This window comes from Mobula birostris, chromosome 11 (assembly GCF_030028105.1).
Source record: "Mobula birostris isolate sMobBir1 chromosome 11, sMobBir1.hap1, whole genome shotgun sequence".
In the NCBI taxonomy this organism is placed as follows: domain Eukaryota; kingdom Metazoa; phylum Chordata; class Chondrichthyes; order Myliobatiformes; family Myliobatidae; genus Mobula; species Mobula birostris.
The window spans coordinates 78,205,328-78,225,505 of NC_092380.1; the positions used below are offsets into that span (position 1 = coordinate 78,205,328).

At 38.8% G+C, this 20,178-nt stretch overlaps 1 protein-coding gene across 3 annotated transcripts in view; it reads right to left on the reverse strand.

Moving 5' to 3' along the window:
• The window catches only part of sbf2 (SET binding factor 2), a 572,061-nt gene that overhangs the window by 37,913 nt on the left and 513,970 nt on the right, over positions 1-20,178 (reverse strand). For all 3 annotated transcript variants that reach the window (XM_072272620.1, XM_072272618.1, XM_072272617.1), the window contains 4 exons: positions 14,561-14,635; positions 6,582-6,763; positions 5,753-5,929; positions 4,085-4,186 (listed from right to left, as the gene is read on the reverse strand). In XM_072272620.1, the coding sequence (XP_072128721.1) occupies positions 4,085-4,186; positions 5,753-5,929; positions 6,582-6,763; positions 14,561-14,635 (536 nt within the window). The remainder of the gene's footprint in view (positions 1-4,084; positions 4,187-5,752; positions 5,930-6,581; positions 6,764-14,560; positions 14,636-20,178) is intronic.

The window sequence follows — 20,178 nt, forward strand, 5'->3', positions numbered from 1 at the left end:
ACCTTGGGTATATAATTTCATTACGCATGCAACAGAGTTTTACTGCACCCATATAAACTAAAATAATTAGAGTGCATGAGCAGACAATTTTCTGGGTAATTTACAGATGACCATATGATATAATAATACAAATTACAGATGATAATGATAATATTTCTCCAACATTTTATACAGACTAAGTAATCAATAAAGATTCAGACATGACCACCGTCTGCAGTTGGTTGCTCATTAAGATCTTTCATCATAAATTCAGGATCAATTAATCTACATTTGTTATCATAATCCTGTTTGAAGACTTGTCATTTATACAAATTCCTCTGGGTTATTTTACACCAACAATTTCTGCTAGAAATACAAATTCATCGTAGCTGACAAAATACTGAAGGTATATTATCAGTGACATAACAGAAAAGACCATAAGACCAAGAAGCAGAATTAAGCCATTCAGCCCATCCATTGCTCCACCATTCCATCATGGCTGATTTATTATCCCTTTCAACCCTGTTGTCCTGCCTTTTCCCAGTAACCTTTGACACCCTGATTAATCAAGAACACATCTACCTTAAATATACCCAATGACTTGGCCTGCACAACTGTCTGCGTAAAAGAACTCCACAGATTCACCACCCTCTGGCTAAAGAAATCTTTCCTCATCTTTGCTCTAAATGGACGTCCCTCAATTCTGAGGCTGTGCCTCCTAGTCTTAGACTCCCCACAATGGGAACCATCTTCTCCACATCCACTCTATCCAAACCTTTCAATATTCAATAGGTTTCAATGAGACCGCTCCCCCCCCCCATTCTTCTAAACTCCAGTGAGTACAGGCCCATAACCATCAAATGCTCCTCATATGTTAACCCTTTCATTCCTGGGATCCTTCTCCTGAATCTCACCTCGACTCTCTCCAATGCCAGCTTGTCTTTTCTTAGATAATGGACCCAAAATTGCTCAGCAATGCCTTTTAAAGCCTAGCATTATATCCTTGCTTTTGCATTCTAGTCCTCTTGAAATGAATGTTAACATTGCATTTTCTTTTCTTAATATCTATTCAACCTGCAAGTTAACATTTTGAGAATCGTGCACACGGACTTTCAAGTTCTTCTGCACCTCCGATTTATGAATTCCCCTCATTTAGAATATAGTTCACACTTTTATTCCTCTTGGTGAAGTACATGACTGTGCACTTCCCTGCATTATATTCCATTCTCTACTTCTTTGCCCATTCCCCCTACCTCTCTAAGTACTTCCACAGACACCCTGCTTCCTCAACATTGCCTGCCCTTCCACCTGTCTTCACATCGTCCAGAAACTTGGCCACAAAGCCATCAATTTCTTCATCCAAGTCATTAACAAAGAATGTAAAAAGAAGTGGTCCCAATACTGAACCTGTGGCACACCACTAGTCACGAGCAGCCAGCCAGAAAATGCCCCCTTTATTTCCCACTCCTTGCCTTCTGCCAACCAGCTAATTCTCTATCCAATCTAGTAACTTTTCTGTATTACCATGGGCTCTTATTTTGTTAAGCAGCCTCATGTGCAGCACCTTGCTAAAGGCCTTCTGAAGTTCCAAATAAACAGCCTCCACTGACAACACACATCAAAGTTGCTGGTGAACGCAGCAGGCCAGGCAGCATCTCTAGGAAGAGGTGCAGTCGACGTTTCAGGCCCAGACCCTTCGTCAGAACCTCCACTGACTCTCCTTTGTCTATCCTCCTATTATTCCTCAAAGAATTCCAACAGATTTGTCAGACAAGATTTCTCCTTTAGAAAACCATGTTGACTTTGGCCTACTTAATCACGTTCCTACAAGTACCCCAAAACTTTATCCTTAATAATAGACTCCAACATCTTTTCAAGAACCAAATTCAAAGTAAATTTATTATAATTAGTATATATAAATCACAATATGCAACCCTGAGATTTGTTTTCATTTCAAGTTTAATTGTCATTCAACCAACAATGAATACCCATGAATACAACAAAACAAAACAGCGTTACTCCAGGCCAAGGTGCAAATCACAGTACCAACAGTCATACATAGCATAAGGTACATATAGCACATATAAGATAGCAAGCATATGTAAGATATCAATAAAATACAGTCACAAAATATATATATATAGTCCAAGACCCTGAGTCCATGAATATTACAGCAGTTTGCAGTCGAATGCAATACAGCTTGCTTTTGCTGAGCGAACACCAGAGTACAGCAGTGTCTCCAACTTGGATGTCACACCATACTCCCCCCAAGATTCTGGTGGAGCGCATCGACTCCAATGCTTCCCTCCTGGGCGGCTGCAAACAGGTGACAGCTCGGCCTGAGGCCCAGTCCTCGCCATGACCAAGGCTATGAAGCTCCCCTGCTGTCTTTCCTCTCTTTATGGCTTTTTATTTATCTTCTGTTGGTTTTTAAAAGCTTCCCAAATCTTTACCTTTCCACCAATTTTTGCTATATTGTATAACCTCTCTTTTGTTTTGATGCTGTCTTTGAGTTCCCTTCTCAGCCAAGGTTGCCTTATCCTCCCTTTAGAATACTTCATCATCTTTGGAATGTATCTTTCCCGCATCTTCCCAATTTCTCCCAGAAGCACCACCGATTGCTGCTCTGCCATCATCCCTGCTAGTGTTTCCTTCCTATCAACTTTGGCCAGCTCCTCACTCAGGTCTCTGTAATTCCTTTGACTCCACTCTTTTAATGATACATCCAATTTTAGTTCCTCCTCTTCAAAACTGCAGGGTGAATTCTATCATATTATATTCACTGCCTCCTTAGGGTTCCTTTACCTTAAGCTTCCTGATCAGATCGGTGTCATTATATAACACTCAATGCAGAAATGCCATTCCCCTAGTAGGTTCAACCACAAACTGCTCTAAACAGCCACCTTGTAGGCATTCTACAAATTACCCCTCTTGGGATCCAGCAACCACCAGATATTTCCAATCTAGCTGCATAGTGAAATCCCCCATGATTATTGCAACATTCCTGTTATTACATAACCTTTCTATTTCCCATTGTATTTTGTAGCCCACCTCTTAGCTACTTTTCAGAGGCCTATATATAACTCCCATCAGGGTCTTTTCACCCTTGCAGTTTCTTAACTCTACCTGCAAGGATTCTACATCTTCAGATCCCATGTCATCTTTTCTAAGGATTTGATTTCATTTTTTTTTTAACCAATAAAGCCACCTCACCCCCTGCCTATCTGCCTGTTCTTTCGATAGAATATGTATCCTTGGATGTTAAGCTTTTGAGGATAGAAAGGTTTGAGCCAATGAATGAAATATTTGTATCTCCAATACATCATTTATGTTGCTAAAAAGTATTTCAACATATATGTTTGTATATTTCACCTTAAGTAATTAACAGAATAACTTAAACCAATGTGGCTGTGTAATGAATACATTCTGTAACACATGGATGGGCAAACTGCTGACATTGGCTTTCCACAGCAAAGCAATGGTAAATATCAGAAGCTATTGTCTAGATGTTGGAATATTCATTCTCAATACTTTGAAAAGCATAATATGTAAATAAGTAAATTTAATTCAGTGCAGCACTAGAATGTAATTCGCTTAATTAGTCAGTCTTATTTTAATGAAATAGTCTCATTCAAAAAAAGCGAAGAGAAATACAAAATATCTAATTACTTTTTCAAAGCTTGGGTGTCCAGACTTAAGAAAAGCTTCTTCCCCACTATTATTAAATGTCAAACCAATCATCTCTTTCACACCCTTTTCCTCATTCTCACACTCCTATTTCTACCTCTCTTGGATATTCCATTATTGTCACTTTAGCATTTCATTTTTCAATACTTCAGTCTGCACCCCAACCTTTGCGGTATTCTGCTCTGGTCCACTCAACAGTATGTACTGTTGCATTTATTACTACAATGTATACCATTTACCCTGAGCTTCACGTGAACAAGAAATTTCAATGTATATCATCTGTTGAATCAACGTTTTGATGGCGAGTTCTCCAAGATTTAAGCATAAAATAGAATTGATTCAATTTATAATGTATTGGAAATTTTAAAAATGCAACTGTTCCACAGGTTCACTGTAGATAATTATTTCATAGAATTACCTGTGTTGTAATGTCCATGCCATCTTCCAGGCTTACCATTACTGAGGAACCACTTTCAAGCAGCTCTGCTATCACCACAGCCAGTTGCAGTATTCTATGTATCTGAGAAAAAAGAACAAATGCTACTAGAACTCTGGCAGAACGTCTTTGATTTACTAAACACTACACGTTATCAATATAATGCAACTGCAATTAGCTTACACATTTTGTTGCTTTATCAATATACTCGTATGATCTTGTTAATGTATTAGCTGACATTTGTCCATCAGTAACAAGCCTCTAATACTGTGACTCAGTAATAATAGTCACAGAGTTATAGTGCCTGGACACAGGCCCTTTGGCCCAACTCATCCCTGCCAACCAACAGGTCTACATGAGCTAGTCTCATTTACCAGTGTTTGGGCCATATACCTTTCATAGTCTCTTATATCAAAATGGAGAAAAATACATAATATTGCTGTGTATATTCATAACTAAAAATTCACTCATTCATTAACGCACCCTACCATCATTCTAATGAGCGCATTCAATTAAATGTATAAACTGAAGGAAAAGAACAAATAGCCTTGCTAGGATGAATGAATTTCTCAGGTATGCTTATACTCAACAGAGAACATTTTCCACCTTTTGTTTATAGTTCTTTAGAAACAGAAAACCTACAGCACAATACAGGCCCTTTGGCCCACAAAGCTGTGCTGAACATGTCCTTACCTTAGAACTACCTAGGCTTACCCATAGCTCTCTATTTTTCTAAGCTCCATGTATCCATCCAGGAGTCTCTTAAAAGACCCTATTATTTCCCCCTCCACCACTGCAGCTGGCAGCCCATTTCACGCACTCACCACTCTGCGTAAAAAGCTTACCCCTGACATCTCTGTACCTACTTCCAAGCACCTTAAAAACTATGCTCTCTCGTGCTAGCCATTTCAGCCCTGGGAGAAAGCCTCTGACTATCCACACGATCAATGCCTCTCATTATCTTGTACACCTCTATCAGGTCACCTCTCAACCTCCGTCGCTCCAATGAGAAAAGGCCGAGTTCACTCAACCTATTCTCATAAGGCATGCTCCCCGATTCAGGCAACATCCTTGTAAATCTCTTCTGCACCCTTTCTATGGTTTCCACGTCCTTCCTGTAGTGAAGTGACCAGAACTGAGCACAGTATTCCAAGTGGGGTCTGAGCAGGGTCCTAAATAGCTGCAATATTACCTCTCGGTTCCGAAACTCAATCCCATGATTGATGAAGGCGGATGCACCGTATGCCTTCTTTGGTATTGGATATTATATAAAAACATTAATGTCTTGATTTTAGTTAATATCTCAAAATGCAAATTACAAGAGCCTTTGCTGTTAGAGAACTAAAACAACATTTTCAATTACAGACATTATGTGGTAAGAACTGCAACATATAGTAACCAATGTGCACATAAAATGTAACATTTTCAGAACTTAAAAGAAGCAATTCCTACTTCTATATTATTTATTGAATTTTGTTCCTGTTATCTGTCCTCATTCCTGAGGAGGAAAAAAAATAGAAGAAAAAATTATTTTGCAAGTCATCCTTTTCTCAAAATGTGTATTGTTTCACTATAATCTTCACTGTCTTCAGTGCTAAGGAATTAAATAAAAACTAATTTTAAATAACTAGCACAACGTAACTTATATACCTGGAGCAGCCATTCTGATTCTCCGAGAAGCTTGTACAAGGTCATGTCTGTGTCAACAGGGACAGTACTGGGCACACATGCCCTCATTAGCTTTTTGAAACTAGCTTTCACCTGTCGAACATCAACATAATCCACAGGTATGAGCTCACAGTTAAGAGCAAGGTCAAGTTTAAAGCCCTGAAAATAAAAATCTTGTTAACATTGCTGAAAGTGTTGAAATAAACTTGATTCAATTATATACATGGTATCAGCATACTTTTACTTTTCTTAGTTGTTGCAGAGTACTAGACTGGGCAACTGTAAAAAGAGGAAGGATAAAAGGAGCAAAGTAACATGAATAGAGAAGAATCTTTAAGAAATAATAGTCGAGATTTTTGGCAGTTTAGAGCTAGCTTGTAAGAAAGGTTTTGAATAACAAGTACTCTAATTTTCAAAAGCATTTCTTGAGAATCTTATGAGAAATTGATACTAGGTTTTTCATACATACATCTCATCACCCATTCTTTTTATTTATTCAAAATGAACTAGATTAAAACATTTTTTCAAATTCTGCTTTTGTTTTCTCTTTAGCAATTTGAAAATAATAGTCTATAAAATTCACACTAGCAGTATTTTAGTGTTTGCAATCTAATTCAAGAATAACATGAATACATAAATGTGACGAATTCTATAAATAATTTAAGCTAATAATGGATTAGGTTTTATGTTTGCAAATTATGTTTATAATTTTGCAGGTGATCTAATCAGAATGAAAAGTGAAATACAATATAAAATTAAATCCTGTATGGAAATAATTGAAGAATACGAATGGAATCCAGTTTCAACTTACTCTTAGCTGAGATTTTTCCCCGAACAGGTATAGTGCTGCTTGGTGCTTGAGGAGCTGGCTCTGCAGAGAATTGTCACAGCCTGCTGTCACAGGGGATTCCTTTCCAGCTAATCTTGCACCTACATCAGTGGTTGAAAACTGGGCATTGAAGCGACTACTGGAGCGCAGGCTGGCCCACATGCCTAAAGAGAAAAAGGAAATTAACTTTGAGAGATACTAGGATTAAATACTGAGACAAAAGTAGTAAAGAGGCTACTCATGCGATCTTGGATAGAAGGTTATCATGCTGCACAATAGTTCATTTGGCACTAAACTTGCTGAGCGCAGCAAAGTAATCATACTTGCTAATGACCTCAATGAAAGATTATCGCAAATATCCAATGATCTGAAGCAAGAACATTAATTTTTCCTAAAGTCCTATTCAATTCAATACAATGCAGTACAGATCATTACAAAACAAATTACATTTGTAAAATTTCAGACAGCAAATCACAAAGAGTAAACCAAAATTATTAGTTACATTACAAACACATTAATAATGATTTTTATATCATTAACGAAAGGTGAAATATCCAAGTCATTGAAATAATAAAAAGGTAAAACCCATTATATTTTAAAATGTCTCAGAGGAAACTTATGCATTTCATAGTATTTTAATCACAGAATCAATTTATAAATGGGTTAATTTAATGTTATTTCAAATGATTTTTAATAATTTGGAGAAGACCAAACAATAAAGATGACCTAATTTTCTGGTAGCAAACACAGAATTTCTTTGCTAAAACATGTATGCATGTTAACTTTGGAGACAAAATCAACTTAATGGGCTAGGCTCAAAACCAATCAAATAGGTTAGTAACTATTAAACACATTTTACCAGTACAACCTCATTACTCAACGTTCTTTTCAAAGTGGATTCTAGTTTTTTTTGTAAGCCAGTTATCCAGAAATACAAGAAATTAATATTATGGACGGGAAAAAAAGCTTCCAAAATCATAACAGCTGATTTCAAAAGGAACCATTATTTTTGGAAGAAATAATGTACTCCCCATTGCAAGTATTTAGAATCAAATCATCCAATGCTGCATAAAGCATGTAAGAAAAATATTTTTGTATTCCAGTAAAAAAAATTACTATCTAACGTCATTGCAGTTAATTAAATAAATACCAGAGTCGCATAAATAAATTATTCGAGTAATGGCCATTTTTGGTTTAGAATTACAAATAAATATTAATCGTCAGATCGTAATGAACAGTAGAAGTTATCTATCTTGTTTCTCTTTCCCATGCCATCTTTCAAGAAATTCATGCATGAGTTTTTACTTCTGGATCATTTTTCTCCACTGAACCCATCTTGCGTGATTTCCTTAGTATCTTAAAAAAACTGATCTCTATGTTGAATATACTGAACAACAGAGTCTCAGCAGCCTTCTTGGATAGATTTTTTCCATCTTTTCTTGAATGGTTATTTATTTTGAGATTGTCACCCTCAGTTCTCAGTGAAACAACTTGGGAAGCCATATAACCTCACAAGCCTTAGGAATTTTGGATGTCTCACCTCATTCTTTTTAAAATCAAGAGACTATAGATTGACTTTGCTTAATCTCTTTTCAAAATACAAAATACATTACTCCAGAATCAATATGGAAGTCCTTCACCAAAATATATATCAATCCTTAGGGCTATAATTGGTGCAAGATGTCTCTCAACATATACTCAAGTCTTCTAGTAATAGAGGCCTAAACCTGTCTGTTTCCTCTATGGTCAGCTGGGCCTGGATAGATACTTTGCCCAGCCACTTAATCCCTTCATACAAATCATTGATATGTATAGTTTCAAATGGGGCCCAATCTTTCTCCACATTTTGACCCATTTGTTACAACCACCCAACCCAATAGTGATCCATTTATCTCTAATTTGAATTTCTATATGTTAACAAATTCTCATTCTACAACATTGTTTTATTGCTGATACCATATGCACTAAATTCAGAAATTCAGATCCTGTAATTCTCCTAAAAACTATGAACAATTTATGGGGGTTAAGTAGAACACCAACTTGCACATCTTTGGAATGTGAAAAGAAATTGGCGTACTGGGGTAGGGAAAAGATAGAACCAAATGATCCCAGACCTGCCAACTCCACACAGACAACATGAGATCAGGGGTGAACATTGCAGCTGTGAGGTAGCAGCTCTTTTAGCTGCACCACTGTACCGTCCCTGACAAACCTGGTTTGACTTTCATAAATCCACACACAAATCCAGCATGTAAGTGCCATTATGAAGAAAGCACAGCAGCAACTCTACTATTTAAGAATTTGTGAAGATTCGGCATGTCATCTGAAACTTTCACAAATTTCAATAGATGTATGGTGGGGAGTATATTGACTGGTTACATCACGGCCTGGTATGGAAACACCAATGACCTTGAAGAGAAAATCCTGGCATATAGCCCAGTCCATCATTGGTAAAGCCCTTCCCACCTTCGAACACATCTACATGGAGCGTTGTTACAGGAAAGCAGTATCCACCATCAAGGACCCCCACCACTCAGGCCATGCTTTCTTCTTGCTGCTGCTGCCATCAGGAAGGAGGTACAGGAGCTTTAGGACCCACAGCACCAGGTTTAGGAACAGTTATTACCCCTCAACCATCAGGCTTCAGAACCAAAGGGGATAATTTTCTCAACTTTATTCAGCCCAACCCTGAACAATTCCCACAACCTATGGAATAACTTTCAAGGACTTTCCAAATCAAATTCTCGATATTCACAGTATTGCTTATTTATTTTTTATTTTAGTATTTGCTCAGTTTGTTGTCTTTTGCATATTGGTTGTCTGTCCATCTTGTTGTGCGAGGTCTTTCACTGATTCTATTTCTGAGGAAAGTTCCTGGAAACTATGCAAGTCTGGAAGATGACTACTTCTCCCATCTCAGTCTAAATATAGATTATCAAGAAATTTATCCCTTTACATCCAACTATTTTTTAAATAATTTTCTTTGAGCCATTTATTCCCTCCAAATTTGTAGTTCTACATAATTTACAAGACTTCTTTTCTGTCTTGTTCAATGATGATAAATCATTTGTTTAGGTTTTTTGTCATTTCTCTATTTCTTTATCTCAGTCCTTAATTGAACCACATTAACCTCAACTAATCTTTTTGTATGTACAACTTCTACATTTCTTGCCAAACTCTCGTCTTTCATCCTAATGTCCTGCTCTCCTTTTGCTGAATTCTGAAATATTCCTACTCTTCAGTCTTTCTGCTACTTTGGGAATGTTAAAACATTTTGTTTTGATCAAATGTAACTTTAATCATCTTGAATTCAAGTATATTCTACTTCTCATGTTCAATTTTAGTTTTGTCTTAAGGTGACATGTAAATTATGTATTCTTTAAATGTTACCAAACCTTCTAATGTAATTTCCCAATCTATCATAGCCAACTCACACCTCATGCCTTTGAAGCTTAGACAGCTTAATATTTATTGGTTTCAGATTGAACATAATCATTTTTCTTTTTTCTCAAAAGCACTTCAACATTGAAGTAACTGTTCTCTCAATGCTTCTCACCGACCAGATCAATGATGACTGGTTTTTCATGACATCGTATTAGACCTCTGTAGCTTTTACCAATCTTGTGCACTGATGCCTCCTTACCAGATGGCAATTCAACCAGTTAGAATGCATTGCTGTGAAGATGATGAAGGAAAGCCAACAACTATATTTCATTAAGAGTTTGAGGAGATTTGGTATGTCACCAAAGAATCTAGCAAATTTCTACAGATGTACTAAAGAGATCATTCTGACTGGTTGCACCACAGTCTGGTATGGTGAGGCTAATGAACAGGATCGGAAAAAGCTGAAGGGGATTGTACACTCAGCCAGCTGCATCATGGGTACCTTTCAAAGGCAATGACTTATATAGGCAGCATCCATCATTAAGGACCCCCACCACCCAGGACATGACCTCTACCCATTACTACCATCAGGGAGGAGGTACAGGAGCCTGAAGGCACATACACAATGATTTTGGAACAGCTTCTTCCCCACTGCCATTATATTTCTGAATGGTTCATAAACATTACCCCACTCTTTCGCTCTCTTTTTGCCCAACTTAATTATTTTTTATATTTCTTATTGTAACTTATAGAAATGTTTATGTATTGCACTGTACCACTGCCACAAAACCACAAATGTCAGTGATAATAAAACTGATGCAGATCTGAAATAGCCTGCTTCTTCATCATACGCATTAGTAGCAAGAGCAGGCTGCCGAAACCCATCAGTTGACTCCATCATTTAATAAGATTATGGCAAATCTGACTGTAAACTTAACTTATTTTTGTCTACCAATGGTCTATTATGTCTTTGCATATTAACATTCCTGCTTTAAAAATATTGAAGGATATTGCTTCCACCACATTGTAGGAACAGTCCCAAAGTCTGACTAGCATCTAAATGGAGACAGACTACAAGTGAGTCAAACTTGAAGGGATTAGGATATTCCAGTGCAATAATTACTAAAAGTTAACTACTTGTTGCAACTGCCTATTCAATTGTTAGCCCTTATAGCAAAGAGGTTTGAATAGAGAGGTTTTATTGTACTTGTATAGGATGCTGTTGAAGTTACATGTTGAATACTATGCCTGGTTTCGCCCCCTTTACCTAAAAAAATGATAGAGTAGCAGTGGAGGTAGTCCCAAGAACATTTATCAGGCTAATTCCTGGGAGGAGTAGGTTGTCCTTTCAAGAGAGACTATACAGTTCAACTGTCCTTCTTTGGAGTAAATAAGAATTAGGGGGTGACCTCATTTAAATATACAAGATCCTAAGGGGGCTTGAGCATAGTTGTTGAAATGTGTCCACTCATGAGAGAGTCACAAACAAGGGAACAAGTCAACAAAATAAGGCAGGCCACTTCTCTGCCCAAGGTCGTTAGATATATTAAAGGTGGAATAAATAAACACTTCCAGTCAAGATGGCATCAGCGAACAATGATTTCTCAGGCGTCATCTTTCAGATAGCCAATCTCTTCAATTATTTCATGTTTTCTATGCCTTATGCTTGTTCTTTTTGTCTTAACTGTTTCAGAGATTGTTGGAGCCTGTGACGTTCAGTCTGGAGTTTGATCAAAAGGTCTGGCACTCTGCTGTCTCTGGAGAGGACCGTGAGCACGGGTTGCCTCGTGCAGAATACCCAGGGCCATGATCGACTTCATTTCGAAGCGTCGAGGAAGATTGAAGCATCCAGGTGAATGTGGAGGAGGTCAGCAGCTGCTCTCCATGAACGCCACGGGTCGATAGTGGTTGCAGCTGGGTCAACGGCGTTCGGAAGGCCACAGGTCAGTGGCACAGCATTCACTCTTCGCAGAAAGACTGAATTCCAGTGGCTGCTCTCCTTGGTTCTGGCAAGAGGATGTTTCTGAAATTTATGTAATTGTTGGACCTTAGTTTATATTGCTCTCCTTCAGTTTTCTTTCTTGGTGCTGACTGGCAGGTTGGGGTTCCAGTTGGGCGATGTGTTGGTTTTTTTTTTGCAAGGGAGAGGTTGGGGATTTGGGGTCTGATGTTCTTGTTGTTTTTTTTCCTGTGTGGGCAATCTGTTGGTTTTTATTGTGGGAGAGGGGATTGGGGGTTTGGTGCTGTTATCGCTTTACTTTTTTTGCGGGGATGGGGGTTTAGAGTATTCGGTGTTTCAGTTGCCATTTTTCATGTGGCGACCTTTTAGTTTTTTGTGCGAGGGAGGAAGTGGGGGTCTGGGATTTGCAAGTTGTTTCTTTTTCCTTTTCATTGGGGGGGCTGATGTCTTTTCTTTCAATGACTCTTGTGGTTATTCTGATTTTCATGGCTTTCTGAAGAAGACAAATATCAGAATTGTATTATACGTGCATACTTTTGACAATAAAAATGAACCTTCGAAAGATTGAAAATTCTGGGTAATGGGAAATTGGCACAGAAGAGGAGTTGAGGTCAGCACAGATCAGCCATGAGATTTAAGATTGAGATGAGTGTTCTTGTGTTCTTCACGTTACTTTACAAAGACCTCTCAGAATATGAGATGTTTCAATCAATTACCTTTTCAATGAATCAAAAAACTCTCTCTTCTATGCTCCATGCTATTACAGTGTCTGATGGGGTGCAGCTCAGATTATGGAGATATTGCTACATTAAATGTTGGAAGGCATGGCAACCCTAGGAAGGATACAGTGATGAAAATTATACATTAAAAAAAAGATTTGGCTCCTTTTAGATTCTTGAGGTATAATCGCAGCAGTGCCCAGGTGGGGACGGGGTAAGTACATCACTGCATAATTTTTTTATCCTCAATGAAACACTGTGAAGGTGAATGTTATCACATGTAGTTATGAACAGATTTAATAAGAAAACCTCCTGGGATGTGCATTCAAAATGGAAGTCCATTATTGTGCTTATGTGAAATTTCTGACCAAAATTAGATAAAAATAAAGGATTATGGACATATTTAAACTATGTCAAATAATTAAATGCACTTAAGGATGTTGAGTCAGAATTTGTTTCCTGTGTCGATTTTCTTCCGTCCACTACAAGCATTTGTGGGAAGGGCAGATTCATTTTTTATCGACCTCTTAACTTGAACTTGCATTCTGCTCTGATATGCAAGACCCTGAGTGGCATCCAGATCTCATGTAAGATCATGCTGTCCTGTGAGTCATCATACCAAGTCCTGCCCAGCAATGACTGAAAAACTGAGACTGGCTAACCATTACCAAAGGCTTAGCTGATAGTTAAACTGGTCAAAGACTAAGTGATTATGACATTTAGATATACATAAGACCAATTAAAATCAGAAATTATTCCATTTTTAAAAGATTAAAAAAATTAAATGCTCTTAAATAAACACAACTGTTCAATTGCAATTTACTTAAAAATATAAATCACATTAAATTTTCCCTTGCAGCTCACAGCTATCTATCTTCATACAAATGGATGGGCTTACTGTTCCCGCACTGGTAAATTAAGCTGATACATGTTCAGTTGGTAGGTTCACCCGTTTAAATTTGTGCTCCACCTCTGGATTCCATGAGAAAACCAATACCGGAGCTCTGCCAGAAAATTACCAACCGTTTGGCCAGCTAGCTTGTGACCGTCACGTTTGTAAGATTGTTTGTAGGATTTTTAAAGTTGCTGATAATTATGGGGTATATGGTGGAAGTTCAGATTGAAATTGCCAATATTCTGCAAGCTCCTGTTCAATATACTATTTGAAACAGTATACCACTTGATGCTCTGAACAATGTGTCAGCAAACAAATGTACACATTTTTCATTTCATCCAGTCACAAGATGCAAATTTCAAGCTAGTGATGGGAAAGTATCTGAAATAATTTAATGCATGCAATAAATTTTGGATGTGGTTTGCTGATATTCACCTCCGGAAAATAATTCTGACTGGGAAACCACTGTTCATATTCTTGTCGCCTAACCACAATCTAAGACACATGTCTTGAACCATGACAGTTATTCTCATAATTGGAAGACGTTATTGGAGATGGAAATGAATGACATGAATTCATAGTTGACATACTTGAATTAACCACTTATATTACTACCATCTGAATCTCTAACAATAAATTATAGGGACCATAATGGTTATAATGGTTAATTCAGTGGCTGTCTGAATAATCGTTGTTGTTCTTCTCAGTGTCTTGTGGCGCATTGGGTGGCAATCTTGCCGTTTCGTTTGCATTTGTCTGTTTTTTTACGAGGCCGAGTTGCGAGCTCCATACTCAACCCAGCATGGATGAAAAGCATGCAAAGAGCTGGCTGGATTTGAACCTGGAACCACTCGCCTCGAAGTCCAGTGTGGATGCCACTACACAATCAGCCACCTATAGCCCCTGACTGTCAAGCTTTTAATAATAGTCTCAATCAGTTGGCATGTCTGACCAATACAGAGACAGGAAAATAGGATTAGAATCATATAATGCAATGTAGTACCTTGGTTGAAGACTCTTCCTTTAACTGTGCTCTTTTGCTGAGACTGAGGAAACAGCTTATCTCTGTATCCAAGTACTGGTAGAGAAAGAATTTGGAGAAATTTTAGCATTAACATCAAATCAACTATTAAATTGCAACCAAAAGACATACAAATCAGGACTGTGCCAACAGATGTCCTTAAAATTCACTGGGAGATGATTATGCTGATAACACTGGTTTGCTTAGACTATTATTTATTAACTACAGCTCTGTCTTCATTACTATGATTCCAAGCAAATTCATCTCCAAACTCAAAAACCTGGGATTCAAAAGCTATCTTTGTAACTGGATCTTGAGTTCCTGACCAACAGACCACAATCATTTAAGGATAGACAGCAAATCCACCACCACAATTACCTTTAACACTTCTGCCCCGTAAGACTGCACCCTCAGCCCCCTACTTAACTCGCTCTACATTCACAACCGTGTGGCCAAATTCTGCTTTAACTCCATCTATGAGTTTACAAATAGCACCACCATTGTGAACTAAATCTAAAATAACGAAGAGTCAGAGTGCAAAAAGATAATAGCCTGATGGTATGGTGTCATGACAACACCTTTCCTTCAATATCAATCAAACAAAATAGTTGGTTATTGATTTCAGAAAGGGGGGGAGAGCTATTGTACATGCTCTCATTTACATCAATGGTGCTCAGGTCAAGAGGGCTGAAAGCTTCAAGTTCCTAGAAATGAACATCACCAATAGCCTGCACTGGTCTAACCACATAGACACCATAGTCAAGAAAGCACATCAATGTCTATACTTCCTCAGGAGGCCACAAAATTTCAGCATACACTTATTGACCTTCACGAATTTTTACAGATGCATCCTTGAAAGTGTGATATCTCATCACAACTGCTATGCTCAAGACAAAAATGTGAAGCAATTTGTGAATATAAGAACATAAGAAATAGGAGCAGGAATAAACCATCTGAACCTTCGAGACTGCTCTGCCATTTAATAAGATCATGGCTGATCTGACTATAGACTCATCTCTACCTACCTGCCTTTTCCCCATAACCCTTAATTCCCCTACTATGCAAAAATCTATCTCACCTTGTCTTAAATATACTTACTGTGCTAGCCTCCATTACTCCACTGGGCAGAAAATTCACACAGATTCACCACTCTTTGGCAAAAGCAGTTCTTCCTCATCTCCATCCTAAATTTACTCCCCCAAAACTTGGGGCTATGTCCCCTAGTTCTAGTCTCATCTACCAGTGGAAACAACTTTCCTGCCTCTATCTAATCTATCCCTATCAAAATTTTATGTTTCTATAAGATTTCCTCTCTTCCTTCTGAATTCCAGTGAGTATAGTCCCAGGCAACTCAATTGCTCCTCATAGTCTAAACCCTCTCATCTCTGAAATCAACTGGTGAACCTCCTCTGCACTGCCTCCAAAGCCAGTATATTCTTCCTGAAGTAAGAAGAACAGAACTGCACACAGCACTCCAGATGCAACCTCGCCAATACCCTATATAGTTGCAGCATAATCTCCCTGCTCTTAAAATTCAATCCCTCTAGCAATGAAGGCCAACACTCCACTTGTCTTCTTGATAGCCTGCTGTACCTGCAAACCATCCTTCTGCAATTCTTGCACAAGCACTCCCAAGAAGAAACATACAAATTAGCCAGAAAAAGCAGCACACCTGAGGACTGGGAGAAATTCAGAGTCCAGCAGAGGAGGACAAAGGCCTTAATTAGGAAAGGGAAAAAAGATTATGAGAGAAAGCTGGTAGGGAACAAAAAAACTGTAAAAGCTTTTATAGATATGTGAAAAGAAAAAGATTGGTTAAGACAAATGTAGGTCTCTTACAGTCAGAAACAGGTGAATTGATCATGGGGAACAAGGACATGGCAGACCAACTGAATAACTACTTTGGTTCTGTCTTCACTAAGGAGGACATAAATAATCTTCTGGAAATAATAGGGGACCGTGGGTCTAGTGAGATGGAGGAACTGAGGGAAATACATGTTAGTAGGGAAGTGGTGTTAGGTAAATTGAAGGGATGGAAGGCAGATAAATCCCCAGGGCCAGATGGTCTGCATCCCAGAATGCTTAAGGAAGTAGCCCAAGAAATAGTGGACGCATTAGTGATAATTTTCAAAACTCTTTAGATTCTGGATTAGTTCCTGAGGATTGGAGGGTGGCTAATGTAACCCCATTTTTTAAAAAAGGAGGGAGAGAGAAACCGGGGAATTATAGACCGGTTAGCCTAACGTCGGTGGTGGGGAAACTGCTGGAGTCAGTTATCAAAGATGTGATAACAGCACATTTGGAAAGCGGTGAAATCATCGGACGAAGTCAGCATGGATTTGTGAAAGGAAGATCATGTCTGACAAATCTCATAGAATTTTTTGAGGATGTAACTAGTAGAGTGGATGGGGAGAACCAGCGGATGTGGTATATTTGGATTTTCAAAAGGCTTTTGACAAGGTCCCACACAGGAGATTAGTGTGCAAACTTAAAGCACACAGTATTGGGGGTATGGTATTGATGTGGATAGAGAATTGGTTCGCAGACAGGAAGCAAAGAGTGGGAATAAACGGGACTTTTTCAGAATAGCAGGCAGTGACTAGTGGGGTACCGCAAGGTTCAGTGCTGGGACCCCAGTTGTTTACAATATATATTAATGACTTAGACGAGGAAATTAAACGCAGCATCTCCAAGTTTGCAGATGACACGAAGCTGGGCGGCAGTGTCAGCTGTGAGGAGGATGCTAAGAGTATGCAGGGTGACTTGGATAGGTTAGGTGAGTGGGCAAATTCATGGCAGCTGTAATTTAATGTGGATAAATGTGAGGTTATCCACTTTGGTGGCAAGAACAGGAAAACAGATTATTATCTGAATGGTGGCTAATTAGGAAAAGGGGAGGTGCAATGAGACCTGGGTGTCATTGTACACCAGTCATTGAAAGTGGGCATGCAGGTACAGCAGGCGGTGAAAAAGGCGAATGGAATGCTGGCATTCATAGCAAGAGGATTTGAGTACAGGAGCAGGGAGGTACTACTGCAGTTGTGCAAGGCCTTGGTGAGACCACACCTAGAGTATTTTGTGCAGTTTTGGTCCTCTAATCTGAGGAAAGACATTCTTGCCATAGAGAGGGTACAAAGAAGGTTCACCAGATTGATTCCTGGGATGGCAGGACTTCCACATGATGAAAGACTGGATCGACTAGGCTTATACTCTCTGGAATTTAGAGGATTGAGGGGGGATCTGATTGAAATATATAAAATTCTAAAGGGATTGGACAGGCTAGATGCAGGAAGATTGTTCCCAATGTTGGGGAAATCCCGAACGAGGGATCACAGTTTGAGGATAAAGAGGAAGCCTTTTAGGACCGAGATGCGGAAAAACTACTTCACACAGAGAGTGGTTAATCTGTGGAATTCTCTGCCACAGGAAACAGTTGAGGCCAGTTCATTGGCTATATTTAAGAGGAGTTAGATAAGGCCCTTGTGGCTAAAGGGATCAGGGGGTATGGAGAGAAGGCAGGTAACAGGGTTCTGAGTTGGATGATCAGCCATGATTGTACTGAACGGCAGTGCAGGCTCAAATGGCCGAATGGCCTACTCCTGCACTTATTTTCTATGTTTCTAAGTCCTTCTGCACAGCAGCATACTGCAATCTTTTACCATTTAAATAATAATCTGATCTTCCATTTTTCCTTCCAGAGTGGATGACCTTGCACTTATCAATATTGTACACCATCTATCAGACCCTTGCCCACTCACTTAACCTATCTATCTCTCTGCAGGCTCTCCATATCCTCTGCACAATTTACTTTTCAACTCAACTTAGTGCCATCAGCAAACTTAGATACTCTACATTCAGTCCCCTCTTCCAGATTGTTAATGTATATCATGAACAGTTGTGGGCCTAGCACCGACCCTTGCAGCACACCGCTCACCACTGATTGCCAACCAGAGAAATACCCATGTATCCCATCTCTTTGCTTTCTATCGGTTAACCAATTCTCTATCCATGCTAATACATCATCCCCCAACCTTACGCATCCTTATCTTACGTGGCACCTTAGTGAACGCTTTCAGGATATCCAAGTAAATAACGACCATCTGTTCCCTTCTATCCACTGTGCTTGTTATATCTTCAAAGAACTCCAGTAAGTTTGTCAAACAGGACCTGCCTTTGCTGAATGCATGCTGCATCTGCCTGATGGATCCCTTTCTTTCCAGATGCCTCGCTATTTCTTCTTTAATGATCGCTTCAAGCATTTTCCCCAAGTACTGATGTTAAACTAACTGGCTTATCATTACCTGCCTTTTGCCTACATCCTATTTTGAATAGTGGCGTGGCATTCGCCTTTTTCCAGTCTGCTGGGACCTGCCAGAGTCTAGAGAATTTTGATAAATTATCACCAAAGCCTCTACTATCTCTGCCGTTTCTTTCAGTATCCTGGGATGCATTTCATCAGGACCAGGGGACTTATCTATCTTTTGGCCCACAAGTTTGCACAGCACTGCTTCTTTAGTGATAGCTATTGTATCGAGGTCCTCACCTCCCATTGCATCCATATCATTTCTCTTTGACATGTTAGATGTGTCCTCCACCATGAAATCGACAAAAAATAGTCATTCAAAGCTTTGGCCATTTCCTCATTACCCAATATCAATGCCCCCTTCTCATCCTCCCAGAGACCTAAGTTCACTTTGGCCACCTTTTCCACTTCATATAATTATAAAAAAAATTTACTATCCATTGTTATATTTTGTGTTAGTTTATTTTTATAATCTATTTTCCCTTTCTTAATTGCTCGTTTCGTGGTTCTTCGTTGCTTTTCAAAATTTTCCCAATCTTCCAATTTCCCATTACTCTTGGCGACTTTGTACACAAAAGTTTTTAGTTTGATGCCTTCCTTTATTTCCTTAGTTATCTATGGCTGGCTCACCCCACGCTTACTGTCCTTGCTTTTAACTGGAATATACTTTTGTTGAGCACCATGAAAAATCTTCTTGAAAGTCCTCCACTGTCCCTCAGCCATAGCTCAGTATGTCATAAAAAACAACACCTCCACCCCCCCACCCCAGAGATTCTGTTTACACTTCCCTCTGCCTTGGTAAAGCAGCCAACACAATTGAAGAGCCCACTTATCCCAACAGCCACTTTCTCCACCTCCATATGGCAGAATACAAAAACCTGAAAGTATTTATCATCAGGCTTTAGGACAGCTTATATTTTGCTTTTATATGACTATTGGATGTTTCCCTTATATGATAAGATGGAATCTTGACCTCAGAATGTACCTTGCTATTGCCTTGCACCTTATTGTCTGCCTGCTCTGCACTTTCGCTGTAACAGAAACATTGTATTCTGCACTTTAATGCTTTTCCCTTGTCCTACCATGATGGACTAACATGATGAAATGACTTGTATGGATGGCATGCAAAACAAAGTTTTTCATTGTACATCAGTACACGTGACAATAATAAACCCATTAACTAAATTAAGCCAATAGTCTTTGCAGTGCACTAGGCTTTATTTATGTGGTAGGGTTTGGTCAGAATAGTGATTGGGAGGATACCAGCTCCACTTTTAAAGATTAAATACATATACAT